Genomic DNA, 25,781 nt, shown 5'->3' on the forward strand with positions numbered 1-25,781 from the left:
TTCCTTTCCCCACGGCCCTTAGGTAGAGAGGAGGCGAGGAGTCACGCTGCACACAACACACTCTAATTGTGAGTTCACGACGTGCGCCTTACATACGCGGAGCTAGCGAGCCGCGCCGCCGCGAAGAGCTAGACTACCGGAGACACGGACACGGTGCACGAGGACGGTGACCAGGTAGGGCTCCACGACGACAACATCTTGATTCTTGGCTTCTTACGAATTGCGATCACCGATCAGTTGTTTAGGTCCAAGGTATTTTTTTCTTTTTTATTTTTAATCCAAATTAATTATTTGTATAATATTTCAGACTTCTAGTACTTTGTACCCATATAGTTATATTTTTAGAATGTTAGAATTTTAGAATGTTACCTAAGAAACATTTGTCATGGGTGAGAAAAGAAAACAAATATATTGATTTTTTAATCTAAATTATTCCTCGATAATTATCATACATTTATGCCTTGTTCGTTTGGCTGATAAATCATGGCTGAAAGTACTGTCAGCTGATTTGTTGTGAGAGAAAAATATTATTCGTTGGCTGAAAAAAGTACGGCTTATAAGCCAAACGAACAGAGCGCTATAAATATATTGCTTAATCTATATTGTTCCTCGATAATTATCAGACATGTTAAATTAAAAATATATTATTGAATTTGCTTTTGTTTTACAAGTAAAATTAGTACATATATATTATAAAATTTTATACATAGTTAAGATGGACGGTTGCGATAAGATCCTTTAAAATCCGAGGACCGGCACGGTGCCTTGCTTTTCTTGTGAGAAGCAGGTGAAGAAGGACAGTATGGAACCCTGCACGCTCTGAAAGATATGCTTAAAGTAGGTGAAGGACGACACTGGAACCCTGCACGTTCTGAAAGATATGCTTAAGAAAGAGATGAACGAAACCCTTTCCTGCATCTGCTGTTAGCGTAATGTCGTACTCCCCACTTTTGTTGTACAGTGCCATCTACGGAGTATCTTCAGTAATACCCTTTTCATTTAGCGATCCACTAAAAATAGTTCGCCGTTCGTTAGCATCTAACTAATCCAGAAGTTCTTTTTTTTTTGGCACAAATACAGGTGCTTGTAATCATGACATTGTTATGTTTGTGGACTTGTGTTCACAAATTCTCGTGTGGTTGCAAAGATGAGCTTTTAACCGTCTCTATTTTAAGATATCTGTGTACAAGTGGTTCGTTACGTTTCGTGTTTTGCATTCTGCCCCATGGAACCTCTTGAGGCCATGCTTCACCTTGGTGAGCCAATCTGCCTCTTGGGGAGTCCAGTACGTAGCAGACTCCTCACAGGTGAGGTTCATCGTGCTGTGCAGTGCAGAATCTTGTGGCTCCGCAACCAGGGGTGGATCCAACGGTGGGGCGGGAGGAGGGGGCTCGAGCCCCCTACTTATACCGGAGTAGTGAAACCCCTGTGGAGCATTCATGAATTTTTTAGCAAAGTTCTATAGTGTAGGGAGGCTGAGACTTAAAATCGAGCAGCAGTGTTGTTCAGCCCCCTAAAATATTTCGTGGATCCGCCGCTGTCCGCAACGATTTATCCTCGGCTGCAAATTGCCCCGCTAGTAGTGGGCTAGTTCAGTCCATCGATCACCTTTCGTGTACTACTAGCAACTTTTAATCTTTTAATTTCATCACAGCTAAAGAACGATTAGACATTTCAAAGCACACAAGCTACCGGTTCATATCGTTGCACCCCTGCGAAATGGCTGATCAGCCAGGAGACGCGGGCTGGGAAGCGCGAAATTGACCTTGGAATGCAGGATCGAGCCGATAAATGTGAAGCTGGTGCCTGGTTTCGCAGGCCTATGGCATTCTCTAGTGGGCTGAAATCTTACTAGACTGCTGGAGAAGTTAGCCCACCACAAATATGGGCTTGAAATCGCTTCTCGATTCTGATGCCTTCGCAGACACCAACTACGGGTCGATTCCCCTCACACACACACACACACACAAAAACTACGGTTCGATCCGGCTCATCTTTGCCGGTTCCCTGCGGCATCGGGGCTTTCCGAGCTGCAGTGGTGCGGGCAACCGGAATTGAAGCCCGGTTGTATATACTTCCGCATAATAAGTATTTTAAAGTAGTTTTATGTCAGTTAGGGTTAGCTTTGCTCATGACAATGCAGGTGTTGCGTTCTTGTGGGATTTCGAGCAGCAGTGAGGTATGTTTTGCTTCCTCTAATAATGGAGGGGCTGGTGTTCGATCTGCTCCCTTGGACGAGGTTCTTCTCCGACCTATCGGTTCTGTCTAGTTGGTACTTGGTAGCGTCGTCGCTCAAACTTCCTCAGAAGGGAAGGTTTCTTCTACCCATCAGACGATGTTGCCTTATACGTTCAGTGGTCGATCTCAATGCATCTTGTTGGCATTGCTCGTTGTGGCTTCAAAAACGGTAATGGCCTTTAGTGGCCATACCTTGTCAACTGAGGACATGTCAACTCCGGTTCCTTCGACCTAGCATGGCATTGACGATCGGAGAGGAAGAACCAGGGATGTTCATGGATAGGACCTATGATAGCACCAATATAATTTCTTTATATCAGGCTCTTTTATGTAACTTGTATACTCATTATAGGTATGAATGAATGAAAATCACCCCTACTCAAAAAACAGAAAAAAGTACGGGTCGATCCGAGCAGTGCATAGTTACGTTTTCTGAAGAAGCAAATAGAACTATATAGGACGAATGTCAACTTACTAACAAACATGCATGAGTAGAACTGAACATGCGAAGAAATGATCAACAAGAGGGGGGAATGAAAAGGCACCTACTAGTAGCATTTTAAAGAACCAACTACATCGTTGCTACAGACCGGTACGAAACTTAACAATGTAAAGCAGTTTTGGTTCGGCATAGGCTTCGAGTTAATGAAGCACACCAATGACACAACAAAAGGCAACGTCCAACGGGTCGATCGACTCAAGATCGCACGAACGTCTGGCGCGCTCAGCTTTCATCACTCGAGCTCGCTCCGCCTTATCTCATCAGCGGCCTCCGCACTGGAGACCGAAGAAGTCATAGAACGGCAGCGCGGGCGCCTCCTCGCCGTTGCAGTTGCCGCTCTCCAGGCCCTCCGACTCCTCGGAGACGGAAGCGGACGCCGTCGCCGTCGACGCCGACGTCAGGGCGGAGGCGCTGCTGCCAGCGGCGGCGGCGCGCCCCTTGTCGCGCCGCAGCACGAAGGTGGGCTGGAGCGGGAACAGCTCGAGCGTCTCGCGGCGGGGGCCGACGCGTTCCGCTGGCCCGGCGCCGCCGTTGGCAGAATGGACGTGCGGTGCTGCGGCGGCCTGCTGCTGGAACATGGCGGCCGGGTGCTGCTGCGCCGCGGCCGTGGCCATCGTCTTGTCCTGGCAGATCTCCATTCTCGGGTACTGGTACATGACTGTCACCTGCTGCTGCGGCGCCGGGTAGTAGTAGGGAGCATTTGCAGGGAGCGCCTGCGGCGCAGGCATGTAGAATGCATTCCTGTACATCACTGCAGGAACACATGTGGTGATCCATTTGACACCTAGTTAGCGAACAGATTCATCGAAGCCATCTTCATGCATAGCGTAGCAAGAGACTAAACGAAACCACCAATCGGTGCTACAGACGGTACGTGGTAGTAACTTTTTTTTTTCTAAATAAACAATGGGAGGAGCTAATTAATTAATGCATGCCATCAAAACCCATGCTACCAAGCATCTGATGGTGATGATGATGGATTGATGGTTGAGCGAACCGACGAGACGAACACTTTCAATGGAAGCCAGATTTACCAGCCTGCGTATCTGCTAAGAATTCAATGCTACTCATACCTACGGGGAAATGATGAGCAGACTAGACGCAACCAAACGTACAGATACACGATCATTTTTTTACGGGGAAATGTTTGCTCGTCATTACGGGTTGGCTTACAGGCATTGAATGGACAATCGGAAAAAGAAGAGCAGGCTGAGGAATGATTGGAAGGCTAGCTGTGTCTGGCCGTTTCGGCGGCAGCTGAGCTCCGCAGGCATGGCTTTCAATTCCTTCAAACCTGGGGCAAAGCATGCACGGGGGACAGGAGCTAAAAAGGGTAGCGGCAGCAGCAGCTACCATAGGCAGGCCGGCAGCGTTAAATCGTGTGACCATGAGTGCTCAGATCGCGAAGATGGAGAAACAAGGGACTGGCCCTAGCTGGAGCAGTGGAGTACTATGGAGCCACACCAGGCAAGAGAGAAACAGGAAGCTGAGCAGCTATCGTACTACTAAAAGCATACAGTACAGGCAGGTCATGCACAATGCACACGCACATATTTTGCTGTGAGCACAAGAAGCAGGCGTGTGATGCAACGCACGCATGCGCCGTGGATCAGCACAAATAGAGTGGACTGCTAGTGTGGCCAGTGCTGCGACGACCATGTTCGCCAGTGGACCCATGGATGACCATGCACGTCAATTGCCCGGTTGTCATGCAAGCCACACGCACGCACGCTCACAAAAGAAACCTTTGACAAGGAAACAGCCAAGAAAAAGATGGCTATTAGCGCAAGCATTATATGCAGTAGTGAGCACTGCAAACGCCACCACGTCAGCGTTGACTATCACACGCGTGCGTGAAAGCCATGAATCGGCCGGGACGGAATGGCAAGCCTTCAATCCTCTCCTTCCATTCTAAACCCTACGACAACTCACGAGCAAAACACCTTGAGGCAACAATCGATATGGATGGAAGACGATCGACGGGAAAGTTAAAATCTGCGACGCTAGCTGTTGTGCTAATAATAAAAGAAAGTACAGAGACCAATCATGAGGTGATGATAGTATACGTACCACGCTCGCCGCCGTTGTTGTTGTTGCATGCAGCGGGCGACGGAGGCGCCGGCGACGGGACGCGGCCGTGATGGTACGGCGGCGCGGGCGGCATGGAGAGCACGGGCAGCGGCGGGGGCCGGCGGAGGAGCCTGGTGAAGTAGGCGAAGCTGTCCTGCTTCTGGCGCTGGCGCTGGCGGGCCTTGTGGTTCTGGAACCAGTAGAAGACGTTCTTTCCCTCGATGGCGCCGTGCTCCCGCAGCTTGCCCGTGATCTGCTGTATCTGCTCCGCGCTCGGGGTGCGCAGGCCGTTCTCGTACAGCCCCTCCAGTACCGCCACCTGCTCCTTGGTCGGGTTCCACCGCGCGTTCGCCAGCGCGGCCGCCGCGGCGGACGCCGGGGACAGCGGCGGGGACCCGCCCTCGTCCTGGGCGGCGTTGGCGGTGGAGGCGGCTTGCTGCTGCGGCATCTCCATGGGCTCTGGATCTGTCACTGGGGTCTGCGGCCTGCCTGCCGGCTCTTGGGGAGGAAGGAGGGGGAGGAGGAGGCGATGTGTGCGCGGCCGGCGTGGGGGCGTGCGGGGTTTTAAAGCGTGCATGAGAGTGTGAGGAGGGCGGTGGCCTGTGGCGGGGCGCGTGCTCGTGCGCTGTAACGGCAGCCGCGTTTCGGTGTGGGCTCTCGCCTTGTAGTCAAAGGCCCGGGATCGGCCTGGAGGCTGGACCCCTCTCGTGTTCCCGCACGCGCGCCGTGCAGCCATGACGTCGCGATAAGCACCGCGACGTCCGACGTACACCGCCGGCGCGTGGGTGCTGATACACGGTGCATTGATCGCGAGCGTGCACGGCACCGCGGCCAGCCAGGCGAGCGTGTACGTTTCCTGGCTTTTGACTTTGATAACAACCCTCTGCCAGCAGTAGAGGATGTGTAACGGTCACGAAGCAAAGCGTGGCCCGGCCGTGTCGATCGATCGGCTCCGAATTCCGATCGGTGCACAAGGGCACTCTCATGGTTTCTATCCTCATTAAATGATTTGCTACATAGGTAAAACGCTGACATTGCAATGTAATTAATGAAGAAAGAGAACAAAAATCATAGAAATGGTTTCTTCATGAAGAAATAAGGTCTACTCTTGACCCAATGCACCAAGAAACCATAAAATCGCCATTGAGGAGAAACCATCGGTTTCTAGAGAGCTCGTGTCGCACTTCCATTAGAGGAAGAAGATAGAGTTGTGAGAGAGAAAGAGAAAATAATTATTACTCATAAAAATCATAGGTTGAAAAACAGTATTTTTTTAGTGCGATATCCCATGTTATAAAACTACTAGTTTTTTTTTTCATTGGACTACCCTAACCACCAGTGTGAAGACTGCGCAACGCGGGCACTGAAAAACAATGGGCTGCCCGGTGGCCGGGGCCGGGAAGGCTGTCACGCGCGCCGGAGATGGCGAGTGCGTGACTGCGTGCTCGATGGCACGAAGCTCCACCGGCGCCTCGGGAATGAAAGGAAATTCTTTGCTTGTGCCAGCACCGGGCTTTTCGTGTTTTACAGGGATTTGGTGTGCCTTGCCTGTTTCGGCAGTGTTAAAAGTAAATGCGCCAGTCGAACGCCTGCTAGGCTGCTGCTGCTAGCGCCGTACAGTTTTTGCAATCCTTGTGAAAGTCTTTTCATTATGGAATGGAAAAGCGTGTCTGGGAGCAAGACTGGAGTGAGTTGTTCAGTCGCATTTCCTTTTTTTTTTTGTTGCTTTAATTAACTGAATATTACTAATATAGAGAGCTTCAAAGAAAGAGAGAAAGAAACGGGCTTTTGCGTTTGATTTCACGGACAGGTTGTTGCTCGTCCAATGGAATCTACGATTTGATACAATTGTGAGGCTTGATTGAGATTCTTTTCTTCTGCATTGCGTGTCTATTGGTAACATTCTATAATCTTTCTGTTATTTGTATTGGTCTATTATTTGCATTTGTTTCGATCTTCTAGTTTAGCATACTAATTTTTAGCATTGGTTACCGAGTTTCACCTTGTTAATATACTTGCTACTCCCTTCATTTCAAATTATAAGATATTTTGAAATTTCTAGATATATATAGTTTTTCCCATATACTTATGTATTTATTATGTATCTATAAACATAGTGCATATCTAAGTACATAGAAAAAATATGTATCTAGAAAATCCAAAATATCTTATTATTTGAAATGGAGAGAGTAGTAGCTAACTCTTTTTAGTATAGAATAATTATTTGGATCCAACTATCAAGGATACTAAAGTTTATCACTCTTTTCATTTCAAATTCTAAGGCCTGTTCGGAACGCAGGAATAAAAAATATAGGAATGGGAAAGAAACGCAAGAATAAGAAGTGAGTAGAGATTCAAAAAAGAGGATTCAAAATGTAGGAATTTTGTGGGAAAAGTGTTTGGAACGGAGGAACTGAAAATTTCAGTTAGGCCTTGTTTAGATTGCAAATTTTTGCAATCTGGATACTGTAGCACGTTTCGTTTGTATTTGAAAAACTTTGTCCGATCATAGACTAACTAGGCTCAAAAGATTCGTCTCATGATTTACAACCAAACTGTGCAATTAGTTATTTTTTTACCTACATTTAATGCTCCATGCATGCGTCCAAAAATTAATATGATGAAGAGATTAAAAAAACTTGGAATTTTGAGGCAATCTAAACAAGGCCGAACATTAATACCACTTGAACCTGACAAATGGGGTACGGTGATGATATTTTTTTCTATTATAATAATCAGCAAAGCAGGCCTTCCACCAATGATCCCATGTATATGGACAACGGCTGTACCGAGGAATGAGCTAGAGCTCTTTTGTTCAGAGCATGGCTAATATAGCTAGCTGCTCGTTGTAAATCCACGACATGTCGTATATATAGCCAGTTATATACCCAACTCCTATTATGGCTATTTGATTGGCTGCAATAGAGATTTGTAAGCATTTAATGATCATATGTGCATAGCTAGGAGCTGTGAAGGTGAAAAGAAACATCGGCTTTGCTTGCAACCGGCTAGGAAAAGGCGTTTTTTCCTGGTACCTTGCGTTGCAGCCGGCGAGAAGTTTAGCGTTCGCTCCATATTCTCTCTCTTAATGTGGTGGTTATTATACCTGCTCTTATCTCCTCTATGCTCTTTTCGTCTAGGTCTTACACGAAACCAAAGTTCACACCGGATGTATTTTTCCTACGTTTTCTGAAGGGGACTGAACCTTTCCTTTCGAATTGAAACGAGCGTTCCTCCAGTCCAAACACTACCTGACATCAGCAAAATAGAGAAAGTGGTTTCCTCCAAAATTCCGGTAAAAATACTCCATTTGAAACGGGGCCTAAGTGGTTTTGTCTTTTTAGATAAGAGTACCTATATTTTGATATGCATCTAAATATAGTGTATACATGTCATGTATCTAGAAAAATTAGAACCACTATTTGGAACTGATATAAGATCTAGATAGGGCCTAGTTGAACGAGCGGCAGTAGAAAATACTCCCTCCCCCCTCCACTTTTTCTAGCGTAAGCTAGAATGATATGATCTCCTAAATTACACTTTAAACATTTATTTATTTTATATTATATTATTTATGCGTATAAACTTATAATAATTAGATAGTATAATTTATTACAAATCTAATCATATAAAGTTTGTATTATAATAGTTAAAAAATTATTAGCCTAATTATTGATCAAAGTTTTAAAGTTTGAATCTTCGTATGCGTGCTAGATAAAATAGAATCAGAGGTAGTAAGGCCAGTCTCAGTGGGGGTTTCATCTCCCAGTTTCCAACACATCCATATTTTGGAAACAATGCAGAAGAGTTTTATCCCCATGAAACTCTCTCCACTCCTATGAAACTTTTATCTTCTCTCTCTTCATCAAGACAGTGCCATGTCAGCATATTTAATGTCCATAAAACTCTATGAAATCCCTGGCCTAATGATTAGATATCTTTTTGGCTATCACAGCATATCCATTCCCCCATCATAAAAGGTCACTGCATACTGTACGCATGGTAATCAGCTTTACAAACAGAGAAGCTGTGACGACCAGCCGATTAATATCGGGACAGAAGCAGGAGCCAGGAGGCCATGGCTTTTACGGCCTCGTTAGTTTCACTCCTAAAGCGTGCTTCCTATTATATTAATAGAGTATTAAATATAGACTAAAAAATAATTAATTACATAGATTACGACTAATTTACGAGACAATTTTTAAGCTTAATTAGTCAATGATTCAACAATGTGGTGCTACAGTAAATATATGCTAATGACGAATTAATTTGGCTTACTAAATTTGTCTCGCGGATTACTAAGAACTTCGGTAATTTGTTTTATTATTACTATCCAAACAATCTCATATGACATCCCGATATGACACTCGATATGACATCCTAAACTTTACTCTCTGGATTTAACGTACGTGTTTGTAGGCGAAGAGCTAGCTAGGCATGCCGCCGTAGGGATTGAGGCATGGTTTAGTTCCAAAAAATTTTCACCCCAAACTATCACATCGAATCTTACGGCACATGCATGGAGTATTAAATATAGATGAAAAAACTAATTGCACAGTTTGGTTGGAAATCGCGAGGCGAATGTTTTAAGACTAATTAGTCTATGATTAGCCATAAGTGCTACAGTAACTAACATGTGCTAATGATGGATTAATTAGGCTTAGTAAATTCGTCTCGCAGTTTCCAGACGAGCTATGTAATTAGTTTTTTTATTAGTATCCGAAAACCCCTTCCAACATCCCAAAATATTCGATATGATATTCAAAAATTTTTATTTCGCGAACTAAGCACAGCCTGAAATGGCAAGGCACACTGGGAAATGGAGACAGGCCGGGCCAGGATCAGGATCAATGTGGGTGTGGTGCACTGTGTTTGCTGGGGGCATGCAGCGAGAGGCGAGAGGCGAGAGGGTAGCAGACCAGACGGTTCGGCAGGCGGATATTGAGAATCTCGCTTCCCATTTCCCCGTGATCCGGCGTGTGATAATGTGAGGGTGGAACGGAGCCGAGACGTCGCCGCGCCAAGCCATTACTCCTCACAAGCCGGGCCGGGTGAAAGCTCTAGTTTGGTTTTGGTTAATTGATGAGACCCTAAGTGCTAACCTAGTTTATCAAAGTGATTATGAGATAGGTAGCACTACTCCAAGTGATGAAGCAATGACGAAGATCATGACAATGGTGATAGCATGGTGATGATCAAATGCTTGAACTTGGAAAAGAAGAAAGAGAAAAACAAAAGGCTCAAGGCAAAGGTATAAAATGTAGGAGCCATTTTGTTTTAGTGATCAAGACACTTAGTGAGTGTGATCACATTTAGGATAGATAGCCGTACTATTAAGAGGAGTGAAACTCATATCGGAATGCGGTTATCAAAGTGCCACTAGATGCTCTAACTCATTGCATATGCATCTAGGATCTAGTGGAGTGCTAACACCCTTGATAATATTTGTGAAAATATGCTAACACATGTGCACAAGGTGTTTGTAGGGTTGAGATGGGTTTGGGTCCCTCTCTCCCTCCCGCCGAGCTTGCGAGGTGGGATTCGGCGCTTTCGGGAAAATGAAATGTCTATTTTCTATTGCGCCGGATGCAAAATTCTTGGTGGTTGGCACATTTGAGCAAGGGTGAAGAAGTTAGAGTTGAAATGGAGTTGGTCGAAATGATGCTGGCGTCGGTCTACTGACCGGACGCTGGGTCACTCAACGACCGGACGCTGAAGGGCTGCGTTCGGTCGAGCTGTCAGATGGCGCAGTCGCTAGGGTTGAGCACCGGACGCTGGTCTGCGTCCGGTCAAGGTGGACCGGACGCGTCCGGTCGAAAAAACATGCCTCGGGGAGCTTACTGGAAACGACCGGACGCTGGGGCTTTAGCGTCCGGTCAGTTTTACCGGAGCGTCCGGTCAGCTTCGTAGCCGTTGAAATCTGACGAACGGCGTTTGAAGCTGGTGACGCGTGGCGTCCATCGGGTGACCGGACGCTGAGGGCCAGTGTCCGGTCGGTATGACCGGAGCGTCCGGTCAGAGCGTGTTTTGCCCAGTGAAGGGGTACAACGGCTCTATTTGATGGGGGCTCTATTTATAGCCCCATGGCCGGCTCAAGGGATAACTCTTGCATATTTTCATTGTCATAGCATCCTTGTGAGCTTAGCCAAAGCCCTCCCACTCATCTCCATCATTGATCCATCATCATTGTGAGATTGGGAGAGAATCCAAGTGCATTGCTTGAGTGATTGCATCTAGAGGCACTTGGTATTCGTGTTGCGCTGCGGATTTCGCTTGTTTCTCTTGTTGGTTGCCACCACCTAGACGGTTGGAGCAGCGGTGGAGGATCGGCACGAGTTGGTGATTGTTCGTGGCCGTCTCCGGTGATTGTAAGGGGAGTTGTACCTTCTCCGGCGGAGTGCCGAAAGGTAACTCTAGTAAATTGCTCGTGTCATTGAGTTACCTCACTTGTGGGTCGGTTCTTGCGGTGTCCAATCGTGTGGACGAGGTTTGTGAAACACCTCTTAGCCGCCGAACCACCAAGTGTTGGTCGACACAACGGGGACGTAGCGTGTTGGCAAGCACGTGAACCTCGGGAGAAAATCGATTGTCTCTCTTCTTTGGCATTCTCCCGGTGATTGGCTATATATTCATCTTGTGATTGGTTCATCCCCTACACGTCGGTATAATCACTCTACTCACTCATTTACATTCTTGCAAACTAGTTGATACAAGCTCTTTAGTGTAATTAGAATTGAGAGCTTGCTTTATTATTTACATTCATCTAGTTGAGCTCTTTAGAGTAGCAAGGTTGAGAGCTCTTAGTGAGTAATTACATAGCAAGTTTGTGTGCCTAAGTATTCATTGCAACTAGAATTGTTGGATAGGTGGCTTGCAACCCTTGTAGAGCTAGAGCAAGTTTGCATTACGCTATTTATCATACTAATCAAATTGCTCTAGTTGATTTGTAGATTTTTAAATAGGCTATTTACCCTCCTCTAGCCATATTAGAACCTTTCACCGGGGCACTGCAAATTGGCGCTTGCATTGCCGCGTTGGGAAGTGCCACTGCCATGGCGTGGGCGTGGCCTGGGCGCCTGGCCGGCTAGGCGGCTAGCCCTGCCATAGAGGTAGAGCCGGGCAGGAGGCTACCCCTACCCGCGCCTGCGCCCAATCGCCTCCGGATGGCGAAAACTTTTGTGTGCGATGCATGCAATGCACTGCATCGTTCTGACTAGATAGGGCTGGCGATCGGATTGGATTGACTTTGGTTGGCTCACGGTCACGGCAGGATGCGCGCAAAAGATTTGCCTCACGCCCTGTTTATTCCAAAAATTTTCACCTAAAGTATCACATCTTGCTGCACTCGAGGCGAGGCGAGGAAGGATCGGCATCGGCATCGCCCCTCGCCGATCCGAATTAAAAACTGCTGCGCTGCGCTGCCTGCCTCTGCCTGGCCGAGCCGGTTGGGAAACGCGACGCCGTGCCATTAGGCGATGTGAACAGCACGGGGCAGGGAAACAATCGAGCGAGCCCGCGAGCCATCGGCGGCCATGGCTTTGCTCGTATGCACGCACAGCACAGGGACCGTAAGATCCAACGCCCGTGAGCTAGACGACGCTGTAACGCGACACGACGTGAGGCGTCCGAGTCAAACATCCTGAAAATCCGGACATGTATGCAGCGCAGCGCGGTGGTGCGTGTGCCGGCCGTGGGCAACATCAGCTCGATCGGATCAAACAAAGCAGTGGAACAGGGATCCCTTGGAGCAGATTCAGAGCAGACATTCTGAATGGGTGAGAGCAGGGACACGAGAAGCGTACGTACAACCAAGTTTTCAGTGTCCATATTTTAGTTTTGACTTCTTTGGCAATTTCGGATCATCCAAAACCACTACCACTACCAGAGGCCAGAGCGGCAGAGCCCCAGATCAAGTGTTCAAGGCAACGCTCAAACTTTAGCCCAGATCAAGTAGATGCTATAAAAAAAAGGGTCCTTGGTCCAAAGTCCAAACAGGGGAAATGGGCCTCATATATGTAGTGACTATTTGGTTCGAGGTCTCGATGACTTATTAATAAGAAATATTGTTTAAGAGTTGTTTGAAATTTTAATAAAATCCGCCTCTCTAGACAAGTAAACAAATAGTCCATTTGGTCAGAAGCATGTGCCCGAGAAGTTTAATAAGAGAGAATATGTTTTCTTGTGTATATAACCTTACTTATATGTTATCATTTGAGTAACAAACACAATTAAAATAAATGAAAAATAGATTAATGTTTTTATTAATTAATATTATAATAAAATTATTTTAACATTTAACTTACTAACAATTTACAATATAATTAAGGTATGGATACGTAAGAAAACATCAGTGTTATCCTAAACGTTAAACGGTAAACAGTCGGTCACCTACCGTTTAGCCTATTATTCGGGCAAAACGGGTGTTTAAACGGGAAAAACGGCCGTTTAAACGGTCAAAACAACCGATTAAACGGAAACGGTGTACCACCGTGTAGCGTTTAAACGGTGTGTAAACGGGCTAAACGGCCGTTTAGGCGAACAGTGGAAAACATAGAAAGGTGTTTCGGCCACACCTATCACTGAGTAAATGCTTAGGAAAAAGAACAAGGAAAAAGGCAAAAAAGGCCACGCCTATATCACATTACCGTAGTGATTAGCCCAGGCAGCAACGTCCAACAGTCAAACGGTCGTTTTTGTGCCCTGGCTGAGGTTGTCCTTGCCTGGCACAGACGGCTCCAACCAAATGCTCCAGAGTGCAAACCAAACAAGCCCGTAATGCATGCTGGGTTAAAGAGTAGTTGCTCGTTCTGGTGTAAACTTTGCAACCATAAACTAGGAGGGCATGTCGCTACACAACAGAGAATACAACGTAGCCCATCCTTAATTTCCCCTTAGCTTTGATTTGGCCCTACACAATAAAGAGTATATTCGTTGCTCATCCATATTTTCACCTCAGCTTTGACCCTTAGGACAGCTCCAACATTGTTAAAACAGCTAATTCATAGACTATTTTATTTAATATAAGAAAGAGAGAATGATAAGGTACCACTTTATGAAGATCTAAACTCGCACACTTTTCTATAATTTGTATATCTATACTCATGCATTTTTCCGTACTAGCATGTTAGGTTATTCTTTTTTTTTATCATTTTTAAGTTCATACGAACTAGCAAATTAGCTTTATTATTGAAGATACCCTTAAGCATAACCGTAAAGAAGAAGATGTCTAAGGCTAGGCTTGTGACCAAAGTGAAGTCATAACAAGAGGTAGTCGTACCAGCCATAACAAGAGGTGGTCGTACCAGAAGTTATGGGTGAATCACCTTCTTGTTAGAGAGAGAGAGAGATATATTGCTAGATCACCTCCTTAATAGGTAGAGCTAATGCTTGTGTTTATTCTATATTTTAGTTTAACATTGTTTCACGCGCAAAACAGAAGGCACCTATATCTGAGCTAAACTTGGATATGAAAGTCTTTTTTCGTTTACAGTGAAGTAAGACGAAGCTCAAGAAATATATCTTAGAGCATCTCTATAAAACTGTCATACTTGGGGAGATATGATTATTTTTCTTGCTCAGTAGACCCCAATAGACCTTCCTTTTTTGTTGGTCACCAATACCTCTTTAATCTCAATAAATGGGACCCCCTCCCCCACCGCCCAATAACATAGCCCGAGTAACTAGCACTCCTTCCCTACATACTATGAGCCATAGCCATTGCCTCATTCCACGGCACTTTAGGTCAATGTCTACCCTTGGCAACAAGCATGACACACCATGACATGGCACATAGCCTGCACGCTCACGCTCCTTCATGCCAGATTGCCCCGTCACCCATGGAGATCAACCTGCACGTCGCGCGGTGGGGAGACTGGACTTGTTATGGACGGCACCAATGAGGAGGCCTATGCGCTCAAGGACTTCTGCCCTAGTGCCCTAGCGGGGACCTCAACGAGGCCATGGCGTCAAGGTGGCTAAGGATCCAACCTAGCTGGAAACGGGACAGCGCGAGAGGGTCAAGGCCTAGGACAAAGCCCAAGCTTACATGGAGGAAGGAGGGCAGGAGGCGAGCCGCCAGAGCCTTAGCCCACTGGCGACAATGGCCAAGATTGAAATCGAGAGCCCACTTACGACAGCATCTAGGAATAGGTAGATCCCACATATTGAGAGAGATTATTATTGGCGACATGCAAAAGTATATATATCTCAAAAATCTAAAATGTGATATTAGATTACCTTATTGGCAAAGTTGTATTGAGAACCTACTAGAGATGCTGTTATCACAGCAGTGAGGGGGAAATGAATTGGCGTAGTAGTAATAGGAGCTGCTAAAGATAATCTTATCACGGCAGCTTTGAGGGGGAAATGAATCTTTGCTATTGTGAAAATCCCAATCTTGAGGATCGTAGCGAGCAAAAGATAACCTTACTGGACAACAGTGACACCTGAACACAATCTGATTGCAACCATTCTGACACAAGGCGCAGAGTGCAAACCTAATAAAGATGCATCCCAGTCCACACCAGACGATGTAAATAACAAAACGAAAAATATGAGCTTGGTAAGTATATTCTAACCAATTTGGTATCCCAAGCGACCGAAATAACTGAAGTTCGTCAACTACCAAGGGCAAGGTACTAGCGCTCAAAAAAAGAATCCCTGTTGTGGTATAGTGCCAAAACTTCATATGTTTCTTACTCAGAACAACCATTGGGTTGTTATAGGGGCCAAAACAGTGCCAAAGCTAGAAAGATTCTATTCTCAGGAGCTACTGAAGCACTTTAACACCAAATGCAACGAAATCATGATTGTGCAAAATCTATTTCTTCTTGTCGGCAACACCACCACCACCACAAGACCTGCAAAAACCATGATAAAAAATAAAGATTATTTATGTTCGTTGAGAAATCCATAAAAGCTTCATGTTTCCAGTAGCATAATTCAGTAAAATTAAATAAAAAAGTACTCCATCTGTATTAAAATATCAAACAAGATAACTATATAATTTTTTCATCTACTTATGTTGTACTAAACGTAATTATATTTAAAACACCAATACCAAGTAGCTATCGCTAGTACATTATTTCAGATGTATGTGGTCTTAGAAGCTAACCATTGTACCTAGAGCAATGTGTTTAGACTCTATGGGCTACAGTACTGACAATCATTGGCAGATAATTGCTAATGAAAAAAAGAACACATAGGCCCCGTTCGCTTGTCTTAAAAATGGCTTGTTCGGCTTCTTTTTTCAGCCGAAACAGTGTTTTTCAGCTAGTTTCAGCAAAGTTTCAGACCAGCGAATGGGGCCATAATCAGTCAGTTATAAGCCAGCCTGCCCTGACATGGTACCAATCTACTATCATGTTGCCCACAGATCATCACCCATGAATTTAACAGGTCTGCTACCACGAAAGTGCCAAAGGATTCATTGCAGACTCATGACACAATACAAAGAAGTTCACACTTACATAGTAAACTGTATCATGATGAAACAGAATGAAATAGTAAGCACAGTATAAAACAGGAAAGAGAAGGTCCCTCACCTCATCTTCCTGACGACATTCGCCATCTCCTCTCTCTTCTTCTTTGCTCTCTTGTGAGTACCAAGCTTCCTCTTAACCACCTTGAGTGCACGCTTGTCCTTCCCAACCTTGAGAAGCTGATGTGTTTCTCATAGGGAGCAAAACCAGCAACCTCCCTAATCAAGCTTTTGACGAATGTCACCCTCTTGGTAGCTTTCTGAAATAAAAGGGCCATGACAAAGATATAAGACCATGATGCTAAAAATAAAAATAAGAAGTCATTAACAACCAAAAAACATTAAGAAAAAAAATAAAAGATAGCATCATGTCAAAATTCCATCAACTGATTCAGGAAGTTGCATTTAGTGAGATGTTTTAGAAACAAAACCAAAATATGACTTAGCTTCTATGTCATGTCTCGCCAATAAATATATGCCTCTAGGGCTAGCAACATGAAGTAACGAAATCCTCAGATCACCAAAGGTGAGATGAGGCATCATGATCAGTATGAACTATGGGGTTGCTTGTTAGTTACAGTAGTGATCCTGGTATCAATTCTACAAATGTTTTAAAACTTTAGTTTTGCCATGCCCAAAGCAACACACCTAAGTTGACTGGCCAATTCAGATCATTCAACAGCAAAAACACATTATTTTGCCTCAATTTTACAACCCAAACACATAGCCATAATGAAAATAAGGTAAAACTTATGCTTAGGAATCATGTGTTAAGGTGCATTTAATGAGAAGTTTTAGAAGCAAAATCAAAATGTGACTAAGCTTCCACGTTATGTCTCACCAATTAATATCTGCCTCCAGGACTAGCAACTTGGAGTATTGAAAAATCTCCAGATTGTCAAAGGTGAGATGAGGCAAGAAACACAACAAAGCTGTTTTTTTTAAAAAGGACTATTCAATGTCAGATGTTTCTACGTCTATAGCTTTTTCGTCCAAAAGCAACAGGCCTTGTTTGACCTAACGATTCAGATTATTCAATCGTTAAACCTCAATTACCTAATGATTAATGGTACGCCAAAAGTAACATTGCTGTTCAAATACGTAAAACCAAGCAAGTCAACCACTAGAGTATTTAATCCAGCAGAATCCACCATATCAAAATGCCAATCTCATAAAGTCAAAAATAAAATTATTGCACAAAATAGTTAGCATTCCTTTATGTCCAATACACAAATCATAACCTGTAATTCAACTAAGATACTCCCTCCGTCCCAAAATATCTGTCGCTTTCACTTCCCGAGAAACAACTTTGATAAAATATATATTACAAAAATATTGATATTTATGGTACATAATTAGTATCATTGGAAAGATCTTTGAATCTAGTTTTTAATAAATTTATTTGAAGATACAAATGTTGTACGTGTTTTCTACAAATCGAGTCAAACTTATGGCACGAAAATCAAAAATGACAGATAATATGGGACAGAGGGAGTACATACAAGAAGCACATCGCAAAATAGGAGGAATTGGCTCCTTTAGGCTGGATTACACCCGCAGTTGAGATCACAGAGCGGTATTAAGAGTGAGTCTTAGGAACGATTCTTATCCCCTTGCGATCAGACGGGCGAAGCGGCAGCTCTCGCTTGGTGACGACGTGTCCCTTGTTTATGCCGACAAAGAGACCTGACTTGGCTTGAGTCGGTGCCATGGTCAGTCTCGTGCTAGCTCCACTGACTTGAAACGAACGCAATCGAAGAAACCAATCGAATTAGACACAAAATGAAGCTGAGAGACTTGTAGCTTCTGGTGCAATTGGGATTGAAGGCGGCGCTTTAGGTTACCTGAGTGGGGCGCGCGCAAAACCCTACGCCGTCGGCTGAGTCTGTTGAGAAACCCTAGACCTGGGAAGGGTCCCGGATTATATACACGCACCCTCGCGGTCATATTCTTCTTGGGACACTAATGGGCTACGCCTTGTTGGGCTGGTTCAGCCTAGGGCCCCTTTGATTGCGGGATTTTTTTCCTATTTGATTCGTTTTTCCTGAAAAATAAATTTCACCCTATCAAATTTCTACCTAATTCCTATGAAATTCTTGGGTTTTAAAAGGGCCCTTATATATTAGTTTTTTCGCATTCTTTATTTGGTGTATTTTTTATTTCAATTTTGAAAGGTTTAGGCCAGTTTGGATCTAACTTTAGACAACTTTAGCTCTTGAGGCTCTAAACATGAGATCTAAAATGTTATTTAAAGTTTAGATCACCTCACAAAATTTTTAAACCATAAATATGAGCTAAAGTGGTCTGAAGTTTTAGTTCTTAACTTTAGCCACTAAACTTTAGAGTAAAGAACCCAAACATGTCCTTAATTGTGTCTACACTGATAAATATGCCCGTGCGTTGCAACGGGAGGAAAAAACCTATCAAATTTTAATTGAAAATTTGGATGGGATAATATATATCTATTTATTTTTACCCTTTCTAAAAAACTTAATAGCTATAATTTATTTTATATGATCACTATGATATTTGTAATATAAGGGCGTGTTTAGTGTGGCTTTGCGCCAAGTGCTATGTGGTCAGAGTCGGAGTCAGAGTCGAAGGACTACAGGCGGAGCCAATTTTTGGTGCTTCGACTTTGGGCACCAAAATGCTTTGACTCCGCTTATGGGAGGGCAAAAGCGCCCCTCTATGCGATATCGTTTGTTGTGGCTTCACCTGCTCCGGTGTCATAGCCAGGTTACCAGGTTAATATTGGCAATCTCTACACCTAGAAAGACTGTAATGTCCACATTCGTGTTGTCGGTGTTTCGAGTTATCACTAACGAGTAAATTTCTATTATTGTGCTTCTGGCTTGGATGGTGTGCTTAGAGGACACGGGGTTTATACTGGTTTGGACAAAAAGCCCTTATGTCTAGTTCATCGTTACTGCTCGTGTTACTAGCACTAAAAGTTTGTAGTAAGGGTTATAAACAGGCGAGAGAGGGATAGGTCCTAAGTCTCTAGTGAAAGAAGTGAAAGGGTGCTGAGAGCTCGGTTGCTGCACTTGTATGTATTAGGATCTGATCGGTTTGGGGTCAGATCCGATCGGTCCTCGATGGGTCAATCCCCCTCCATGGGACGCCCTGCTTTCCCTTTTATAGGCCAAGGGAAAGAACATGTTACAACGGAGGAAAAGAGAAAAATGAGAGGGAGAAGAAGTCCTTCAGGATCATCGGGTCCTTCTTCTCCTTCATGTGGGTCCTGCTGACCCTACGGATGTCAACAAGGATAGCTCCACGTCGCGGCCCTATCCGTCACTAGCGCCATGCGTAGACGTCATCTACCGGTCGTGGCGTTCCATTCTGTCAAAGCAGACGTCGTGGTGAGCTGACACGCCTATCATCGTTCGTACAGAGGTTAGGTAGAATAGCACCGGTACGCCCGATGTTGTTTCTAATGTGAATCCCTAGGTATGGCCCGTCATGGCCACGGGTTACATCAAGGCATACCGGTCTCTTCATTGGTATCAGAGTTTTGACCCAGACCCATACGCTTGGACCTAGAGTGGTTGGCGGCGGTATGGGTCTTCGTCGGGCGAGACAGAGCCCACGACCTTAGGGTTGGGCGGTATAAATTAATGCACACAGAATAATCCGCAAGTGCATGGATATTATACCGATGTAGCACTTCACCGGAAGTATCCAGTTTTATATTGAACTCGAGGAAACATGTGTGAGAATAACCAAATCTAACTTATTCCAACTTCATAATCAAGGCTACATAATAGGAGCATAGAGGAGACCGCTAAGGTCATCTAGTTCTAACTTCAGTAAGCTTTGTCTTCTATTGTTTAATTCTGAGGATATTACTAGGAAAAACACAGACAGAGTATGTTTCCTATAGCAACAAAGTCCTGCTAGGCCTACTAACGGGAGGTAGACTATAAAGAATTCAATGAGGCTATAAGAGTTACCCTTGCGAGCTACCACCGATCTGAAAAATAGGGTACATCCACGAGTAACCGAGTCTAAGCGCCATGCTTACACTACAAATACTACTTTAACCTAGGAGCATCAAGGATTAAAATACTCAAAAGAGTCATAAACCTGAAGAACAATATGAACAAGATGCTTACTTGAATTAGAAGTCGATTACTAGAGAAATATCAGAAGCAAGCTCAAGAAGAACTTGATTCTGTTAGGGTACAAGCCATGGAGAGAGCATTGATAGGCTAGGACTCCTCCAAACTCTTCCCTCTCACTCTATCTCACTATCTCTAATACCAAAATAGATCCTATTAAGGACTAATCTTCTCTTGATTGCTAGCTCTGATCCTGGTGGACATATAGATTAGGGTTTCTGACTTCTTAGCTCTCAAGATCAAATGAAACATGCCCTGAAGGGCGGCGTAGGCTGGTATATATAGCCCGGAGCATCCAACATGAGCCTTTGGATCAAACCGACTTAAAGAACGATGAAGATACAATCCTTAAGGCGGTGAAGAATCGACATAACAATGAAGCTGGCAGGTGGGACCCATAGGGGCTAGGCAGCCCCTCATGTCAGAGACACATGTCCCGCTTTGGTGATTCACCTTCTGGAGTCTTCTAGAGTCTTTCCACGTCGATTACGCAACGGAATTCCATGATTTCTTTTTATGAATAGGTCCTCCTTGGCGGTTTTTTATTTAATCCTGCTAAAAACACAGATTCACCAAACCTCATGGAATTTGTCAGTTTAAACCCCTAAGTCTATATTGGTGATATATTTTAGCCATTTATACAAGTTATATTGATGGTTTTGTGATGAATGTTAACTACCATCCACAACATGTCTGTAGTTCCTTATGCTTTTGTTGTTGGCAGTTTGATGTATGTTGTGCTTTACACACATCCTGATATTGCACATGTGGGTAGTGTTGTGAGCCATTTTATGTCGAAGCTAGGCAAAGAACATTGGAAGGCAGTACATTGGATCCTTAGGTATCTTCAAGGCAAAAACAAATATGGTTTGATGTTTGATCAAAGGGCAACAAATCCGAGATAAGTTGTTGGTTATTGTGATTCTGATTTTGCTAGGGATCTTGATGAGAGACACTCCCTTAGTGGTTAGGTGTTTTAGCTTTGTAGATCTTGTGTTAGCTAGAGGGCAACCTTGTAGCATACATTTGCTTTGTCAACCATTGAAGCTAAGTTTATGTCTTTGGCAGAAGCAGTGAAGTTGCCCATTTCGCTGCATGGTTTTCTTGGTGATTTGGGCATTGAGCAAGTTGATCATGTTGCCTTGTGTGATAGTTAAAGTGTGATTCACCTTGCAAAATATGAAAAGTTTCATGAGAGAACCAAGCACATTGCTGTGCATAATTTCTTTATTTGACTTCATGTGAAGAAGAAGGGTTTGTATGTTGAGAAAATTGGCACAAAAGACAACTCAACTGATATGTTAACCAAGGTGGTCCTAAAGACCATGTTTGAGCATAGCTTGAACTTGGTAGGTATTCGTTCTTGCCTGAGCTAGCTCTATGTGAAGCTTTGGCAACAATGAGTCTGTTATTTGTTGATTTGTTCACTCAAGATTGAAGCATTTGAAGATTGGGAATTTGGCAACAAGAAGCTTTATGCATTTGTGTGTGGGTTAATTGTCGCTAAGGAGAATTGTCATAGTTGTAGCTCCAACCAATTCCAACTAAGGGGCATACTTGTAATACTTTGCAAAACTTAGGGACTCTTTAGCAAAGCACCCAACTAGCCTGAAGGGGAAGCCATGACCTCCTTCTCTTGGTGATGAGCTCATTTGTTCTTGAGAGAAAGTGAGGCCTAGGGTTAGGGAGGTTGAGAGAGAGATAGCTTTGATGAACTAAATCCACCACTGAGAGGGAGATATAGAGATTTGTGGGGGGACTTAGAGCCTCCCCTCATTTGTTGGCTCCAACATCTTGTATTACCCTCATCTCATAGTGGAATCGCCTCATTGTTGTCAGTGTTTTTTTTCCACAAGGGGTTTGCATATAAATCTTGGTGTTCGTTATCAATTCAGTATTTCTCTTGCCAGATGTGTTGATTAAGTCACTATCTTGCTTGCTATTGTTCTATATGTGAAGTTGTTGCTTGTATGGATGAGTTGAACTGGAAAGCATATGTGCGTTCTTTGATACACTGAGTATGGGATGATGGGGCCATTGTATTAGTGAGCTAATTGATGTAAGTATATTGTTGTTAGAAGATAGGACATCTTGTGGTTTGATTGGTTCAGATTTAAGTACTGTTTTAATTCATGCACACAAGGTGTTAAGTGATATGCTTATGATTGGTTAGTTTTTTAATTTTGAGTATTCCACTGGCCCTTTGTTATCATACTGAGAAGGTTCTTCTAGTTATTGCTACGAAAGGGTGTGCAATAACTCAACATGATCCAAACAACATCAAACTCACTATTGGTGTCGTTTTTACTATGAACATTGATGAGATTGCTGGGTATCAGTTGATGCATATTATCTATGCGCACGTGCCAATCATCAGAAGCTTATGTGCTACAAATGGATATTATGAAAGAACAACTATAAAACATGTGTACAGAGGACTACGAGAGGAGCTCTAGACCCCAGATTCTGGTGACCAACATGCTGTTGTTTGCTTTGATTATACATTTGACAAGAGAAGTGGTGAATTGCACATACACATAATGGACAATCATATAGATGAGGGCCCTTTGAGGTGGATACTGTTTTTAGCCTTTGGTTGATTTTACCTTCTTAGTCACAAAGCTAGTTGAACTTCATCATTTGTGAGCAAGAAAAAAAAAGAAACACAGTATCGAAGCGTGTGTCGCTGCCGTCTTTATATATTGGAGAATAAGATCATGCTTTGGCTTATTGGCCATGAGATCAAATGATACTATCGACATCTGAGAGCAAAGAACTTTATGTGGCCAACAAATTGCCCAGGTTACACTGACAAGATAATAGGAACAAACTTTTGGATTATGTATTGTGTTAAATAAACTAAACATTATCTAAAAACTCTGACATAAACAAAAACCTCATGCTATAGCTCCGTTAAGAGCATCTCAATCAGATTAGGAAAACTCATCCTCTTCCCCTATAACTAATAGTAAAGGGGATTGAGAAAAAAAACATCCCTCGCAAAAAAACACATCCCTCATAATCTAACCTCAATCCCTCAAATGAAGGAATCTACCATCATTTTTGGGTAAGATTGACATAAAGACTTGGGGTAAGATTGACATTAGAAAATTATACACAAAATAAAAAGAGTACATGACTATGGTTAGATGAGAGAGGTATTTCTACTAATCTCACACAATTAGCATCATAATAGTTAATTTTGACATAGTTTAAGGACTTTTCCTTAAAATAGTTATTAAACTCGACATATTTTTGCCTTTTAGCAGAGGCAACATGATGAATGGTACAATGCAGGTCATGGGATGCTATATTGGAGCGTTATGGTTACAAACTAGCTATGTCAGTGCACTTTACTACTAAATTAAGTGTTCTCTCATATCATATATATATATATATATATATATATATATATATATATATATATATATTTCACTTTGCTCTATGTTAGAACCTAGAGGTCAAAATATCTTAGGTTAAAGAAATTTTGACCTTATTTTTTGCAAGATGGCACATAGAAAAATGTGTATTTGCATACTCTATCTCAAGTCTAACAACTATCCAACTACGGTATCACAGGCATGTGGCATGTGGCATGAGGCCAGACCTGCAGGTGCTATATGGCACCAATCTCTATAATATGAATCTTGAACCAAATCATGGGCATTGGATAGGGCCAGGTAACCCGTTAACGTGATAATCGTTGGATGCAACGAAGACTCTATATGCACTGTTCGATTGGTATGATCCATAAACCCGTACGTTCACGAATCCTCTCTACCCCACTCGACGGATGACTCATCCCCTATGTCTCAGGTTGCCCTGCACCTGTAGCACCGCTCGCCATCAACCCATGCCCTGTTTGCTGCTTGCCGCCCAAACGTCATGATGGCTTCCCTATGACCTTGAGGACGAAGATTGGCGCGTCGGGCCTCAATGCACGATAGCCTGTCGGTGGGGAGGAAGAGGCACCACTCGTACTACCTCATGAATAGTACCTCTTCCTTGCCCAACTGGGGTTTTTAAACCTTTTTTAATCAATATTTTAATAATATAATTGGTCCAAAAAATATATTGCACGAATTGACCCCTTTGGTCGCACCAGTGCCGGTGGTGTGACAATATCGCTCTATCGCGCCACATGCTCTAGCGCAACAAGGGAGTCCACGGTGGCCAGCAGGTTTGACCCTAGCTTGCATGGCGGACGTCGGGTCCTAGCCTGTCGTGCTAGTGACCCGGGCGCGACAGCGTTGTCACACCTGGCAGGCTGGCGCGACAGGGTGATATAGGGTTGGTCGGCCCAACCCACTTTCTTATCTCTCTCTCCTTTCTGTCCCCACTCGACATGTGCTTAGGTGAGCCAGGCACCGCCGTCGCTACCTCCACCTCCCCGCCTGCCCACGCCACTGCCTACGCCGCCCAGTGTTGGTTTCCCCGCCGTAGGCGAGTTGAGCAGCTTGATTGGGTGAGCCACCCAACTGTCAGCTAGGGTGTCTATGAGAGGGAGGTAGCCCTGCGTCCTCGCGTCGGTGCCACCATCCGTCGGCCACCCAGCTGCCTTTTCAATGGAGCGACATGCTCCACCGATCGTCTAATAGGTCTTGGTACGTCTTTTCCCCCTCGATTTATTGATGTGGTGGCTCATTAGTTCCATGACTAGGGTTAGGAACTTTTGGATTATGAATGTTTTTTGTGTTCGTTGTTAGTATTTGATGCGTGCATTAGATTTAGGATATGCTCTACCCATGGATTCGACGTAAACTACATGTCGCATGGACCTAAACCCGTGTTGCATTAGGTTTTGGATATACACTAGGTAGTTGATAATATGAAGTTGTTGTTGGTGTTGATGTCTTGGTTCATATTTTTTAGATGGATTGTTTAGTGCGATTGTTTCATGGTGGCAAAGTTAAAGGAAATAGGGTATTCAAAAGCATGAATGAACAAATTGAGTTCTTTAGTACACCTCCTAGTTTTGATGCTTTGCTTAGCCAATCCTGTGAGGAATTGGGGTGGCCACCAAGTTTGAGAGGTCGATTTGACCGTGGGAAGGAAAGAGCGCACTATATGTTAATGGCTTTGTCATGTGAGGAAGATTAGAAGGACTATAAAGAAGTTGTGAAGAGTAGCAGTGTTAGGTGCTTGGAAGTTGTTGTGGAAAAGGGATGTAGCTCATTTGTGGTGCATGTGGATAATAATGTCGATGTCGAGCCCGTAGAGACCTTACCCAAGACGAAGTATTGCAGTCGGTTATTGTTAGGGAAGTTGATTGGCTCGTGGACCTCGGTGCCTTGAATGATGACTTCAATTTAGAAACGTATATTGTTAGGAAAGTTGGTAGGCCCGTGGACCTCTCTCATAGTGTACC

General features: G+C 44.0%; 1 protein-coding gene and 1 pseudogene across 1 annotated transcript; both read right to left on the reverse strand.

Annotated features, from left to right (window-relative positions):
* Nucleotides 1-3,000: 3,000 nt before the first annotated feature.
* On the reverse strand, nucleotides 3,001-5,330 carry LOC136453522 (WUSCHEL-related homeobox 5-like). The gene is made up of 2 exons (XM_066454083.1): nucleotides 4,811-5,330; nucleotides 3,001-3,491 (listed from the first exon to the last, which is right to left on the reverse strand). The coding sequence occupies exons 1-2, from the start codon at nucleotides 5,262-5,264 to the stop codon at nucleotides 3,001-3,003; spliced, it is 945 nt and encodes a 314-aa protein (XP_066310180.1). The 5' UTR covers nucleotides 5,265-5,330.
* A 10,299-nt stretch (nucleotides 5,331-15,629) lies between these two features.
* On the reverse strand, nucleotides 15,630-18,000 carry LOC136453524 (large ribosomal subunit protein eL36x-like; annotated as a pseudogene).
* Nucleotides 18,001-25,781: the final 7,781 nt, after the last annotated feature.

Source organism: Miscanthus floridulus, chromosome 5 (genome assembly GCF_019320115.1).
Source record: "Miscanthus floridulus cultivar M001 chromosome 5, ASM1932011v1, whole genome shotgun sequence".
Lineage (NCBI taxonomy): Eukaryota > Viridiplantae > Streptophyta > Magnoliopsida > Poales > Poaceae > Miscanthus > Miscanthus floridulus.